This window comes from Bos grunniens, chromosome 11 (assembly GCF_055505025.1).
Source record: "Bos grunniens cultivar Pamir isolate PY7600 chromosome 11, Bosgru_T2T1.0, whole genome shotgun sequence".
NCBI lineage: Eukaryota > Metazoa > Chordata > Mammalia > Artiodactyla > Bovidae > Bos > Bos grunniens.
The window spans coordinates 13,713,385-13,728,206 of NC_141175.1; the positions used below are offsets into that span (position 1 = coordinate 13,713,385).

General features: G+C 40.0%; 1 protein-coding gene across 2 annotated transcripts; it reads left to right on the forward strand.

The window, feature by feature from the left end:
- The first annotated feature begins 10 nt into the window (after positions 1–10).
- On the forward strand, positions 11–14,726 carry ZBTB26 (zinc finger and BTB domain containing 26). Of its 2 annotated transcripts, none has more exons than XM_086325356.1 (2): positions 11–875; positions 10,253–14,726. In XM_086325356.1, the coding sequence occupies exon 2, from the start codon at positions 10,263–10,265 to the stop codon at positions 11,586–11,588; it is 1,326 nt and encodes a 441-aa protein (XP_086181482.1). In that variant the 5' UTR covers positions 11–875; positions 10,253–10,262; the 3' UTR covers positions 11,589–14,726. The 2 variants fall into 2 exon arrangements, with proteins under 2 accessions (XP_086181482.1, XP_086181483.1); XM_086325357.1 differs by having other exon boundaries at positions 17–147.
- Positions 14,727–14,822: the final 96 nt, after the last annotated feature.

Consider the following 14,822-nt stretch of genomic DNA (forward strand, 5'->3'; position numbering starts at 1 on the left):
TTCCGGTTCCGTTGGGTCCCCCTTTGGCTCGGGTTCCCTGCCCCTCCCCCTTCCCGGAGCCCCGAGGGGCCGGAGCTCCTGGCGGTGCCGGATCCTGACGGTGGCCTTCCCCCGGGTCTGTAAGTGCGGAGGCGGCCGGAGCGCCGGGTAGGGGTACAAGGTCTCTCAAAATCGAGCCCCCTTGGGGCCATGGATTGGCCGGGACCTGCACCGGGATGGGGGCCGAGGGGCTGGCCTAGGCTTGGGGGTGCTTACGGAGCCCTTGGCCCGGCCCCTGCTATGCCCCGCCCCTTTCCCTCCCCTGAGTCTGGAGTGGGGAGCCTAAGGATGCCCCCAGGGACCTCCTCCGGGGACCCCAGCCGAGGGCCAAGCAGTTGGCTTTAACCCGACTCTGGCATCTTTTAAGAAGTGCCAGTTCTCGGCCAGGGCAAGGCCTCAGTGCCAGCCTGCGAGGATCACTGTGGAGTGCAGCTAGTTTACCCTTTTGCCACTGGCTACAACACCTTTTTTATATCTGGCGCCTTGTCAGGCACTGGGAATTCGTAAGACATTGTTCTAATTTTCAGGGTCAAGTTTGGGAACCAGATAAAAACAAATGAGTGCTCCTGCGATATACATATCAGTCGTATATGTATGAAACGTTCAAGGGGCTGTTGCCGGGGAGGCTGAAGAGACTTTCAGTTTTACTTGCGGATAAGGTGGAGAAGAGGTTTTGCCCTCAGAGGAACAGTTGCAGTGCTGAGCAGTTGCAGTGTGTGAGCATAACTTGTGTGGGAAGAGCAGGAGAGGGTTCCAGGGCTCTTGTGCGAAGCATGAGATATGAAGCTGGGAAAGTAGATGGAAGTCCAGATAGTGAAGATTTACAACTAAAAGAGGTGGGTACTTGTTGAAGAGTTTTGAGCAGGAGACTAGTGTGGTCACATTTGCATTGTAGAAAATCATCTTGTTCTGGAGGTCAGCCTATAGGATAGGAATGTCTAAGAACTGATTCTGGACTCTTTAGCTAAATTCTAGATGTTCTTATCTGAGATTCTTTTGAAGGTGTAATGGGATCAGCCTAGTGAGAAGTAACGGAATCCCAAAACCAAGTTATGATAGTATTATCAGAAAGAAAGCAGGTATGCTGAAGGGAAGGGCTTCCCTGGTAGCTCAGCTGGTAAAGAATCCACCTGCAACGCAGGAGACCCCTGTTTGACTCCTGGATTGGGAAGATCCACCGGAGAAGGGATAGGCTACCTACTCCAGTATTTTGGGCTTCTCTGGTGGCTCAGACAGGAAAGAATCCTCTGCATTGTGAGAGACCTGGGTTCGATCCCTGGGTTGGGAAGAATTCCCTGGAAGAGGGCATGGCAGCCCACTCCAGTATTCTTGCCTGGAGAATCCCATGGACAGAGGAGCCTAGCAGACTGCAGTCCATGGGGTTGCAAAGAGTCAGACATGACTGAGAGTGCCTAAGCACACACATGCTGTAGGAAATGCTGTAAAGACTCCATAATGAATTGGATGTTGAGGGTGAAAGAGATATCAAAGCTGAGTCTTAGGTTTCAGGCCTGTGAAATTTGAAGAATGTTAATGCCATTATCAGCAATAAAACCATAAGCATAGTGTAGATGACCAGTTCATTTTTTGGATACTTGAATTTAAGGCCTGATGGGATAGCCACATGGAACTGTCCAGTATAGAGTTGGAAAGACAAATCTGCAGCTCAGCCTAAATGCCGTGGCTTGAGGTAAAAGTTTGAATCATCTTAAAGCACAGAGGTAGGAAGCCATGGAAATAGTTGGTATCAGGAAGGGGTTATTGACAATGAAGGGAATATTTGGGGAAATGGGAGTAGTTAATAGTAGTTGATATAGTAGCAGAAACAGAAGTAGATGATAAAATATAATGATAAAACGTAAGGATTCCAGCAACCAAGAAGTTTCAGAAGTCAAGAGAGGAGAACACTGAGAAGGGTCCACTGAGACAATGGATGCAGAGCCTTTGGAGAATGAGAAAGAAAAAAAAAAAAGATTGCATTTCTTTATCAAGAGATCATGAGTGACTTTTTACAAAGCAATTTTAGCAGAATGATGAGGTGATAATATGTGAAATAATGGAGAGACCTCAGGTGGTTTGGTATCAAATGAGAATGAAAGAAATGCCACACGTTAAAGGACTTCACAAAGGATATTGACAGGCTGTATTATTGATCTAACATTTGGTTACAGAGCACAATTCCAGGCACTATCCTAAGTTCTTTTAAAAAGTAACTGAATTTAAAACATTAATTTACTTTTAAATTAATTTAATTTTCCATAACAACCTATTGTTATGGAAATATTAATATTATCATGTTAAGTACTGTTATTTCTTTGACAGATGGGACAACTGAAAAAACAAAAGTAATTAAGTAACTTGCCCAAGGTCATACAACTAGAAAGTGGTGGGGCAGCGTTTTGATTCTTGGAAACCTGGTTTTATCCACTGTACTAAGCAGTGATTGAACATGGGAGTCAAAAGAAGGGGAAAATTTAAGCAAAGATAGACTCTTGATTAAAAAAAAATGGAGAGGCTTGGAAGAGATCCAGATTGAGAAGAAGGTAAGTGATGGATTTATGTTTCTGTTACGGATTTATTTTTCATTTCTTTTCCCTTAGATTCTCTTCCAATATGTGCCATTTTAGGTCAGTTTCATTCATAGTTAGGTATGTCATGCTTTCATTTATTAACTTATCCAAATCAGGTCTTCTCTTTAGCTTCAGAGCCATATCAGCTAGCTAATCGATCTTCCCCTTAATGTCATGCAGGCTCCTCTGGTTAAACATTTTAAAACCTGACCCATGGTCGTTTCCCCCAGCATTTCCTTGCTTATTGAATGACATTCTGTCAGACATCCAGTTTCTCAAACCAAATATCTAGGAGTCATCGTGACGTTTCATCCCTTGTTCCCTACCTTGGTTATCAAGTCCATCAATTCTTTGAGATATCTCTGGAATCTGTTAAAATAAATCCATATTATTTCTTCTCAATTTCATATTATTCAGTTCAGTTCAGTCGCTCAGTCATGTCCGACTCTTTGTGACCCCATAAACCGCAGCACACCAGGCCTCCCTGTCCATCACCAACTCCCGGAGTCCACCCAAACCCATGTCCATTGAGTCGGTGATGCCATCCAACCATCTCATCCTCTGTTGTCCCCTTCTCCTCCTGCCCTCAATCTTTCCCAGCATCAGGGTCTTTTCAAATGAGTCAGCTCTCCGCATCAGGTGGCCAAAGTATTGGAGTTTCAGCTTCAATATCAGTCCCTCCAGTGGACACCCAGGACTGATCTATATTATTTGGGCCCTCATTATTTCTATATCGCTCTGTTAAAATAACACTAACAGGTTTCCTTGTCTCTACATCCACTGTTCTCAGAAGTATTCTCCACAAGTTTTTATTTTTGACTTATTGAGTTTTAGCTGGTGCAAGAGTTTAGATAACATGCATTTCAAATGATAGAGTAATAGCCTAGGGCAGTTATTTTTTATTAGATTGAACTGAGGTTGGTGGTGGTTGGTGGTTTAGTCTCTGAGTTGTGTCCGACTTGCGACCCCATGGACTGTAGCCTACGGCTCCTCTGTCCATGGGATTTTCCAGGCAAGAATACTGGAATGGGTTGCCATTTCTTTCTTCAGGGGATCTCTCCTTTGCAGGAATTGAACCTGGGTCTCCTGCATTGCAGGGACATTCTTTACCGACTGAGCTACAAGGGAATCTGAATTGAGGTTAAGTTTGGTTAAAGTTAGCCATGTTGTTATTTAGTCACTAAGTCACGTCCGACTCTTTGCAACTCCATGAACTGCAGCATGCCAGGCTTCCCAGTCCTTCACTATTTCCCAGTTTGCTCAAGCTCACGTCCATTGAGTTGGTAATACTACCCAACCATTTCATCCTCTGTTGCCCTCTTCTCCTACTGCCCTCAATCTTTCCCAGCATCAGAATCCTTTCCAATGAATCATCTCTTTGCATCAGGTAGTCAAAGTATTGGAGCTTCAGTTTCAGCATCAGTCCATCCAATGAATATTCAGGGTTGATTTTGTTTAGAAATGACTGGTTTGCTCTTGCTGTCCAAGGGACTCTCCAACACCACAGTTGCAAAGCATCAGTACTTCAGTGCTCAACCTTCTTTATGGTCCAACTCTCACATCTGTACTTGACGACTGGAAAAACCATGGCTTTGTCTATATGGACCTTTGTTGGCAAAATGATGTCTCTCCTTTTTAATACACTGTCTAGGTTTGTCACAGCTTTCCTTCCAAGGAGCAAGCATCTTTTGATTTCATGACTGCAGTCACTGTCAGCGGTGATTTTGGAGCCCAGGAAGATAAAATCTGTCACTGCTTCCACTTTTTCCCCTTCTATTTGCCATGAAGTGATGGGACCAGATGCCATGATCTTATTTTTTTGAATGTTGAGTTTTAAGCCAGTTTTCTAACATCACCTCTCTGGGCCAGGAGCTCAGAGGCCCAGGGGTCATGGGCCACACAGGCCCTGTTGCTTGCCTGGGCTCCTCCCCACAGCGTCCTGCTGAGAAGTGCATGCAAGCCAAGTTAGGGGTCCCAAGTCAGGAGCAGGGAAGAGCCCTGTGAACCGCTGCATCCCTGCCTGGCCAAGGAAGGACCATGTGCAGGGAGGATGGAGATTTAGGAATTTCTTAAATAGAGAAGGTAATAAAACATTGAGAAACCAAGACAGGTTTTCTGAGGAAGTCAGCCTCAAGAAAATAGCAAAAACTTAAGGACTAAGCTTTGAAGAATATACTTACCTTTTCACAATTTACAGAATCCTTAAGGAACAGATCAGCCAAAGAATGATGGAAAACTGAGGCCAGTTGTTAAGTCACTTGCCCACTTCTGTACAACAGTTTAAGAAGAGTGAGCTAGATCTATTCAACATAAATAACCAGATTTATTCAACATAAATAACTCTTAAAAGCAATAAACGAAAAAGTCGCAAAGCAATATATATAGTTTGAAAGTAATTTTAGTTTTTATTTTCTGTGGCTGGGAGTGTTATACATAGTAAAATGGAGAGGGAAGGAGATTCATTAAGGAAGAAACTGAGAATCAACTGACTGAATGGAAGGAGGTTGAGAAAGCGGACTTTTACTTCACCTATATTCAAAAGTTCTTCCAGGAACGGTATATTTCTGTAATGTTACTTACAGATTGTATAAACATGTTGTAAGTAAAAGAGTGAGCAGTTGGAGAATGTAGTGTCATGAAAGTTACCCAAAAGAAGAAAAGGATTGAGTTTTATAGAAAGGCTGTAGTATATTACAGCCTCTTTGAAAAATGGCATATGGTGTTAATGAAAGAGGAAGAAAGATTTCGAAGTAGTTGTGCATGCTAAGTTGAAAGATAAAGGTACTTTTATGAGGTAGATGAGAAAACAGACTGAAAGTTTTCCTTATCAGTATCATTAGAGGCATTTGAGATAAGAAACGTGGATATTTTCACACTGTCCCTTGCTTAACAGTGAACATTGTTCAACCTAAAATATTCACTGATCCTTTTGGGTTACTCCTGTTTGAACAAAGGGAAATTTCAAATCAGCTGCAACATAGTGATTATAGAAGAATTGTGTAAATATAAACAAAGAAAAAGTGATTTTAAGTGAGGCTATTTCTATTTCATTGATGTTTGGAAAGGGGGTCATTTAAAACTTGCTAAGAGAAACTCAGCAGTATTCAGACTTAATCACAGTAACCCAGACAATAGTTGATAAAGACCTGAACTATGCCAATGGTAGTAAGAATATAGAGAATTTGGAAATCATTCTTTGAAAAGAATCAGCAGAATGTGGTGACCAAGTCTCTAGTCTACCTAATCAGTTCTGTACTTTCAGTTCCTAGAAGGTCTGCTATAATCTAGAATTATGTGAGTGATTTCTATGATAATAATGAATAATTGCTATTAGAAGTTAACTATAGTTGGGGAGTCTAAAAATCAAATATATTCATGATTTTTATTGTTTTCTTTATAAATGGCATTAAGTTTCATCCGACAAAGATGAATGCACAAAAGATAGAAAAATAATATAAAGTTAAAATAGGTGAGAAAGGTAAGACAAGGATAATACATGAATGGTTTACTATTAAAGCCCTCTAGACTTGACAAAAATTTGGCTTCAATTTGTATTTTTTGTTTTTAAGCATAAGTCTTTTATTGAAGCATAACTAACTATACAAAAGCATATCAATCATCAGGGTATAGTTGAATGGATATGAATGGAGATGACAGTTAATGTCATAAGATAAAACTTCAGCTAGCCTAGTTCTGTCATACATGAATTTTGGCATCATGTCTCTCAGGCATAATTTCTACCTCTAACATTTAATACTTTCCACCTTTCTTAAATAAGCAAGTGACTTATGTTCACCAAGCTTGAATTTCCTCATAAGCAAAGTGGAGATGACAATAATACTTACCTCATAGAAATTTTGAAGATTAAATGGGTCGATTTGGGTATACCTGGTACTCAGCAAGGGTTCAGTAAAGATTAGGCATCCTTTTTCTTATTTTTAAATAAAATTAAACTAGTTCATATGAAACAAGTACTCCTTTTTATTTGAACATTTTTAAATTTCTGTTTAAAATTTCATTTTATGTTGTCAAAACTATTTTTTGGAAACAAACCCTAGACAGAAATTTTCTAGGGCACTCAAAAACAGTATTAATAATGAAAGGCATCTCTACCATAGCTCAATAGTAACTTCATAGGGAACATTAAGAGTTAGTTACAGTTATTATTGAATGAGTTGTGTACAAAATAACAGTTGGTTCTTGACCTCAAATAACTAACCCTCTGATGGAAAGAGAAACTAGTGACAGGAAACAATTAACGGATGAACTCTGTGGCCTGGAAATAAGTTTATTAAAGAGAGACAATAGAGTGGGCTGACACATTAAGGAAAACTTCTTAAAGGAGAAATAATAATTTTTCCTCACATTCTTGGACTACAGCAGACAAATCAAGCACGTCCCTGAGATACCTGACTGCTCCTGTTGGTAAGTCGCTTGAGACTGATGAATAGGAGGTAAATGAAACTGTATTCCAGCTCCTGTCTTTGGAGCTTCAAGGAACAATGATCCCTGAGGAAAGTTGCCTAAAGCAATTCGAGTACTATCCTGGTATAGATGGAAGCAATTAGTACTTATTTTTCAGTGTTAGTAGGAAAGTGCCGTTGTCGTTCAGTTGCTCAGTCTTGTCCCACTCTTTGTGACCCCATGGACTGCAGCACGCCAGGCCTCCCTGTCCTTCACCATCTCCCGGAGCCTACTCACACTCATGTCCATTGAGTTGATGATACCATGCAACTGTCTCATCCTCTGTCACCCCGTTGTCCTCCTGCCCTTCTGCACTCAGGGTCTTTTCCAGTGAGTCAGCTCTTCCCATCAGGTGGCCAAAGTATTGAAGCTTCAGCATCAGTCCTTCCAGTGAATACTCAGGGTTCATTTCCTTCAGGATGGATTGGTTTGATTTCCTTGCTGTTCAAGGGACTCCCAGGAGTCTTCTCCAGCACCACAGATCAAAATGCTGACCTGCCAGTAAATTCAGGACAAGCTAAACCTCTAAGAAATAGTGCCCCTTGTGTTTGGCTATTTGAACAACAGTCATTTGTATAATTTCTAGTTACGAATTGGGATATTCACCACTGCCAGATCAAATATGTCAAGCAACCATAATTGCTAAAATTGACCTGTGATGGATAATACTTTTGCGCCACTTTCTTTACTAATATATTCCCATGTCTCCAAGATTTTTCCTTTTCATCTGGTATTTACCATCTCTTCTCTGATGCTACATATGCTTCTCTACATCCCTCCTCTCTCATCTTCATTGTGATTATAATTTATCTGTACACTCAGAGTGCCATACAAAGAAGATGCTTGTAATTTATGTATGCTGCTGCTGCTAAGTTGCTTCAGTCGTGTCCAACTCTGTGCGACCCCATCCCTGGGATTCTCCAGGCAAGAACACTGGAGTGGGTTGCCATTTCCTTCTCCAAATTTATGTATAAATGTGTTTAAATATACCTGTGCCATACCAGTCCCCCCTCCTAAGTCTCACCTCTCTTTCAGTGACATTTTAATTCAGGTGAACTCCTAAATTTAGAACCTTTGCATATTGCTTTTTTTCGTGTCTCCCACAAGTTTTTTTGAAATGTCTTTTTTTTTCCCCCTTGCTCCTTGTACCCATTCATTTGTATGCTCTCATAGCCTCAGACTTGTAATGCTTATGCAGACACTGCACTGGTCTTCCTAACAGCAAGTCTTCCTATTACTGTCAAATGAATCTTAAAGGTTCAACAGATACAAACTGAGCACCTGCTGTGTGTTTAGTACTATATTAGGTGATGGGTATACACACCAGTTTGAACAGAATAGGGTTTGCCAGTAATGTGGATACGTTACTATTGAATTTGAAACCAAAGGAAAGAGTGTTTCACCCTAGAAGATGCAGATTCCCAGCATTAGCCCTATTGAATGGGGCAGAGATTATTCTAATGCCATGAAGCTTGCAGTTTGAAGGATATTACTGTTAGTATTTTGAGGTTACAGTTTCAGTAGAGACAACTGTTCTGATCTAAGGGGTTAGAGAAGGGCCTCAGAGGAAATAAGAGAGTCAGAATTGGCTGAGAATAGTGTTCTGGACTAAAGAAATACCTGTAGTAAGGTTTGGAGTCAGTAAAGTACTATTATGAAGTAGGCGCTGAGCATTATGATTGAGACCTATATTCTGCTGTCACAAGCTGGTGTTCTATGGGCCTTTGTAACTCAGTGGTCTAGAACATAAAACTAAAGATGGGCTTCAGGAGCCAGATGTCACTAGGAACTGTTGGTTGTGATTCTCAACTATGGAGTTGATGGAGATACAAAGTTCAAGGTGAACTTACTGATGTACTGAAATTGTGGAGCTACTTCTCACGGGTAGATCTTATATACCCACTGATTTCACAGAAGATTGGTATATAGACAAGGTGTTTATTTTTACTATGACTGATGGGCTGTCATCGTAAAAATAATATGTTGACGGTGTCACATTGACATGGCTAACTCATCGTTCCCTTTAGAGTGACACGTGGGAGGCCAAGTAAGAGTATGGAATCAGAACATGGGGAGTTTCTCCAAAGAAATTGCTTTACAACAGGACATATACGCAGTTTTTACAAAGAAACCGTCTCCATGGTTGGTTGGTTTTTGCCAATGTTTACCTTAATTATTATTAAATTTACTTGATCAGTTTATATTGGAGAGGTTCGTCTTCATCCAGGAGATGACAGGAGGTCACAAAGATTTTAGGCAGGGATTGGATATAAACAGATCTATGTTTTTGAAAGATGACATGAGGTGGTGTAGGAGTTGGTTTAGAGGTAATAGAAGCTGGAACCAATGGGCATTTATGAATGAATTTGAGTAGTCCAGTTGATGAGTAATGATGGATGAATGGGGATAAAGAAGAAAGCAAGCATCTAATAGGGATTAACTAGATCCACTGTACTCTTACTCAGATTCCCACCAAGTGACTCATCTGGTTTTTCTATATCAAATATTTACTTCATGTATCAACAAATGTTTCTTAAGAAAGGATTTAGGTTTGTCCAAAATGCAAAGAACAAAGACCTGTGCCTTTGACACTGTCTAAAAGTTGTCCCTTTAAACATGTGACTTTCATTTTACTGCAAAAATACTTGTATGAGTAAATTCACATCAGTTTAGACAGAAGAGGGTTTACCCAGGAATGGGACAAGCAGTGCCATTACAGTAAAATTCAAAGCAAAGGAAAATAGTGTTTTGTCTTTGAAGAAGCAGGTTCACAGTATCATGCAAAATAAAATCGTTACTTATTACTTTATTACTTGTTGGGATGTTTTAGGTAGTTCATGAAACCTGACAGAATTCTGATTTGAGAAGCAAAAGAATGCCCTTGGAATAACTCAAGCACTGTTCTTGTATTAAGCGTCTTAAAAAGCTGAATGAATGCCAAGCTATTTCCACTAATATAAGTCCACTCCTTTAGCTGCAATTGACACTTGATGTTGGTGAGGAGTCATTTTTAACAGTCTTCAAAAGCTGTTATACTAGCTTCCTCTTTCAAGGGAAATTTCATTCAGATACATATGAACAGGTATGACAACACAGATTTGTTTTTGGAAGGAAAATCCAGGTTTTCTTAATTGTTTGAATTTTCTTAAATTCATCCTTTTTACATTTCTGTTCTTTAGGTCTGCCAAAATGTCTGAAAGATCAGATCTCCTTCACTTCAAGTTTGAAAATTATGGAGATTCAATGTTACAAAAAATGAACAAATTAAGAGAAGAGAATAAATTTTGTGATGTTACAGTTCTCATAGATGATATTGAGGTACAGGGGCATAAAATTGTGTTTGCTGCAGGTTCCCCCTTCTTAAGAGACCAGTTTTTACTGAACGATTCGAGAGAGGTGAAAATCTCCATATTGCAGAGTTCCGAAGTGGGGAGACAATTGCTCTTGTCGTGCTATAGTGGTGTGCTGGAATTCCCCGAGATGGAACTGGTCAATTACTTGACCGCTGCGAGTTTTCTTCAGATGAGTCACATTGTAGAACGGTGCACGCAGGCCTTGTGGAAGTTTATAAAGCCAAAACAGCCAATGGAAAGTAAAGAGGGATGTGAACCACAGAGTGCTTCTCCCCAGTCGAAAGAACATCAGGGAGATGCCAGAGGCTCCCCAAAGCAGGACTCACCTTGTATTCACCCATCTGAAGACAGTATGGATATAGAGGACAGTGATATTCAGATTGTTAAGGTAGAATCTATTGGGGATGTATCAGAGGTTAGAAGTAAAAAAGATCAGAACCAGTTTATTTCTTCTGAACCCACTGCTTTACATTCATCCGAGCCCCAGCACTCTCTGATAAATTCAACTGTGGAAAACAGAGTAAGTGAAATAGAGCAAAACCATCTCCACAATTATGCCCTCTCTTACACAGGCAGTGATAACATCATCATGGCCGCGAAAGATGTCTTTGGGCCTAATATTCGAGGTGTAGACAAAGGCCTGCAGTGGCATCACCAGTGCCCAAAGTGTACCAGGGTGTTTCGTCACCTGGAGAACTACGCCAACCATTTAAAAATGCACAAACTCTTTATGTGTCTACTCTGCGGCAAGACTTTTACTCAGAAAGGCAACCTTCATCGACACATGCGTGTGCATGCCGGCATTAAACCTTTCCAGTGTAAAATCTGTGGGAAAACCTTTTCTCAGAAGTGTTCCTTACAGGATCATCTTAACCTTCACAGTGGAGATAAGCCCCATAAGTGTAACTATTGTGACATGGTTTTTGCACATAAGCCAGTTTTGAGGAAGCACCTTAAACAGCTGCATGGCAAAAACAGCTTTGATAATGCCAATGAAAGAAATGTGCAAGACCTCACTGTGGACTTTGATTCTTTTGCGTGTACAACAGTCACAGACTCTAAAGGGTGTCAGCCGCAGCCTGATGCGACACAGGTCCTGGATGCCGGTAAACTGGCCCAAGCTGTCCTGAACTTAAGGAACGATAGCACTTGCGTGAATTAAACAGGGCCTTTGTGCTCCTAACTAGAACTGACTACAACAAACATGGCAATAGTCCGAGTCTTTTTAGGAGTCATTTCGCTAATTTGACTTCTCCAGATCCTCTGTGCAGGTCGTAGGGGTGAGTCAAAGCACTAACAGACCAGGCAATTTGCCACTTGGAGTGGTCTTGCCTGCCTTTTGCCCTTTCCTATGTTCTGTTTTGAATTATTTATCCTGTGATGTCTGTTTTCCTTTCCCAAGGAGTACTCCATTTGTCTACCTAACATCAACTTATGTCTTAGACTGACACTTATTTTAGACTTTCCACTGGGCACATTCTGAAGGTACCAAGAAGTTAATAACATCAACTCCACTCCACCAATAGATGCTATGCTAAGGGAAGCAAATAATCTTTTTCTTTGGTAGGAAATAAGCTGAGATATAAGGTGATATTGCTATCAGCCTGAATATGTGATAGAACTTCTAGTTCTATCAGAACCACTGATAATTCATCTATGTCTGATAAATGAATGAATCTACTTATCCTGGAGCTGGCTATAAAGAAGTATTTTAGATTATTCTGTACTCTTTTCAACAGTTTATGGCCCAGCTTCATGTGATTGAAGTTGACATAGACCAGAGTACAGTATTTCCATCAATACCTGCAGACAGGAATCATCATTGGGGAGCATAACCAACAAAGGGTAGTAGTTGTATAACAGTACTTATTTGGGAGGTCTTCCCCCCAAAGAAGTCAAATGCTTATAATTATTCTGTAGCTTACTTGGTGATGCTTTCAGAATCAGGATTGCTCCAGGTACACTTAAAGTGTGCTAACATATAATGGTCTCTCTTTAAAAAGGGGCTATCTGGAGTCAGTCTCTAGACTTTGTTGTAGAAGTTTGCTATTGCTAAGGTGAGTTTGGCCTTCAGTTTTGTCCAGCATATTGTAATAGTCTTTGAATTCTCATTTCCTTGTGTACCTTAATTTCTAAAGTGGATGAAAAAAGTGGGTCAGGAGCAGTCAGATTTTTGCATTTAGATGTTCCTATAATGGTACACAGTCCCACCTCATCCCCTTTGACAGATCAAATACAAAGTTGATTTTCCGTTACGGAAAAACAAAACAACTGTTTTTCCTAAGCACATGTTCAGAAATAAAATTTTGAGTCTTACTTGTTTCTGAACCATGAGTTAGATTTAGATAATAGGAGTGTTTGAGTCCATAGAGAATCTTAAGAAATCATTTAGCCTGCCTCTCGTTTTTTAAGTTGGGGTATCCAAAGCCCAAAGAGGTAGCCTGGCCAAGGTGGCCAAAGTAGACTGAGTAGGCTAAATATGAGCTAAGGTCTCCTCATTTCTCACTGTCCCTTGGCTTAAAAAGATTTAGTACATGATCAAGAATACTTTAGCAAAAAGTTCCTAGTTTGTGCTTCCCCTCCGTGCATCCTTGTGTGCGTTCTAAGACAGCCTCAGTTTTGCAAACAGAACAGTCATAGAAGGATTTATTTTTGTAAGGTAATTATTTTTTGGTTAGGATGAATATTACATTCTTCCTAAGCAAGCAACTGATTTGCTGGGTGTTGATTAGGAACAGAAAGGACAGATAACAGTGTGAGAAGGATTCAAATGTGAAACTAATTTTGTCTGGAAACAGTGTTTAGTTTCCATCAGGATTTCCTGATTTTTGTTTCTGAGCTGTGAGAGTCCCATGTATAGATGAACCAAAAATTAATTTTAACTTGAGTCCTGCTAAGTCACCTCAGTCATGTCCGACTCTGTGCGACCCCATAGACGGCAGCCCACCAGGCTCCCCCATCCCTGGGATTCTCCAGGCAAGAATACTGGAGTGGGTTGCCATTTCCTTCTCCAATTTAACTTGAGTAGTCAGAGGGTATTCTTAAAGTTGTTAGAATTTGATGCATTTACATGTGAATCTGATTTGAAGTATAATTTCTACCATTTGTTAAAAGGTTTTAAATGAGAATAAAATGGAGTGGTAAGACTAATAGGTATCTTATGCCTAATGTCACTCATTATATAATCTAATGATGCTACCTAGCATTCTGGTTTTTATATGATCCAGCCAAAGAGTACCAATTCTATGCAATAGTGAGACACTAATATGTTAACCACTGTTTCACTTTTTTCTCTAAACATCATTTTATCACAGGGAACTTTCAAGTTGGGGTGCTTGCTTTGCGTAAATTCATGTCTTGTTAGTGGTTTGAAGACTAAAAGGCATGGCTTCAAATAAAACTGGTCTCTTTGGTTGGAGACTATTTCCGGATTCATTCAAGCATTCAGGAGACATTTATTGAACACATATTATTGTTAGGCACTATGCTAGATACTGAGAATTTGAAGATAAGATTGTTATGGTCTCTGCCCTCACAGAGCTTACAGTCTCATGTAGTCTTAGTGAGATAAGGTATCAATTTGGTTTTATCCTAGGAAGAATAAAGAAAACTGCCTTGCTTTCTTTGATCACTTAAAATCAGCCTCTTGATGGTTTTGTATGAGTAAAACTTGTAGTTCTCACCTTTTTCAATTGCAAACCACTGAAGTGGTTTACAGTCTCCCCATTTCTTGGCTGGAGAGGTGTTCTGTTTCTGTGAGACATTTTCTTAATTTTGGTGGTACTTGACTTTTTGTTTATACATGTTTCTTAGATTATATGCAAAGTGATCAATTTACTGATATTGAATATGTTTTACAGAGGAAGATGACTTTCAAAACTAGTTGTATTCTTGTAGTGGAGGAAGATTTTTTAAAACCGTAGACATTCAGCATTTGTATTTTATGGATCCCCAGGATAACTAAAAATGAGAGGGTTCTGTTTTCCTTAGTTTGGTTTTTTAAAAAATCACCGTGTCACAGTTATTTATTTATTATTTAATTTTAAAGGCAAACTCCAAACTGAAGTGGCTCTGAGGTAAATCAGATGTGGTTTTAATTTGTTTTAGTTTATTAGAAGATCTATAAATGGAGGGTGATCACCATCACTACTTCTAAAATAATGTCCTAAACAAACAACCCAGAACATTTTATTTCAGCTGGTGAATAGCTGTTCTAAATCTGTTGTATGTTAGACATACTGTGAACTACCTCTTCACTTATTATGGGGAAGTTTCCTTAATAAAAGTGTGACAATTTAAAGCTCTGGTGTCAGTGGTTTATTTTCTCTCTTTTCCTCCTGCTTCCCATTCCAGTTGCTTGAATTTGAATACAGGAATGCTTTCTCACTCTTATTCT

Excerpts from the sequence above, each read along its gene's own strand:
- ZBTB26 (XM_086325356.1), top strand. The coding sequence starts at position 10,263 with ATGTCTGAAAGATCAGATCTCCTTCACTTCAAGTTTGAAAATTATGGA.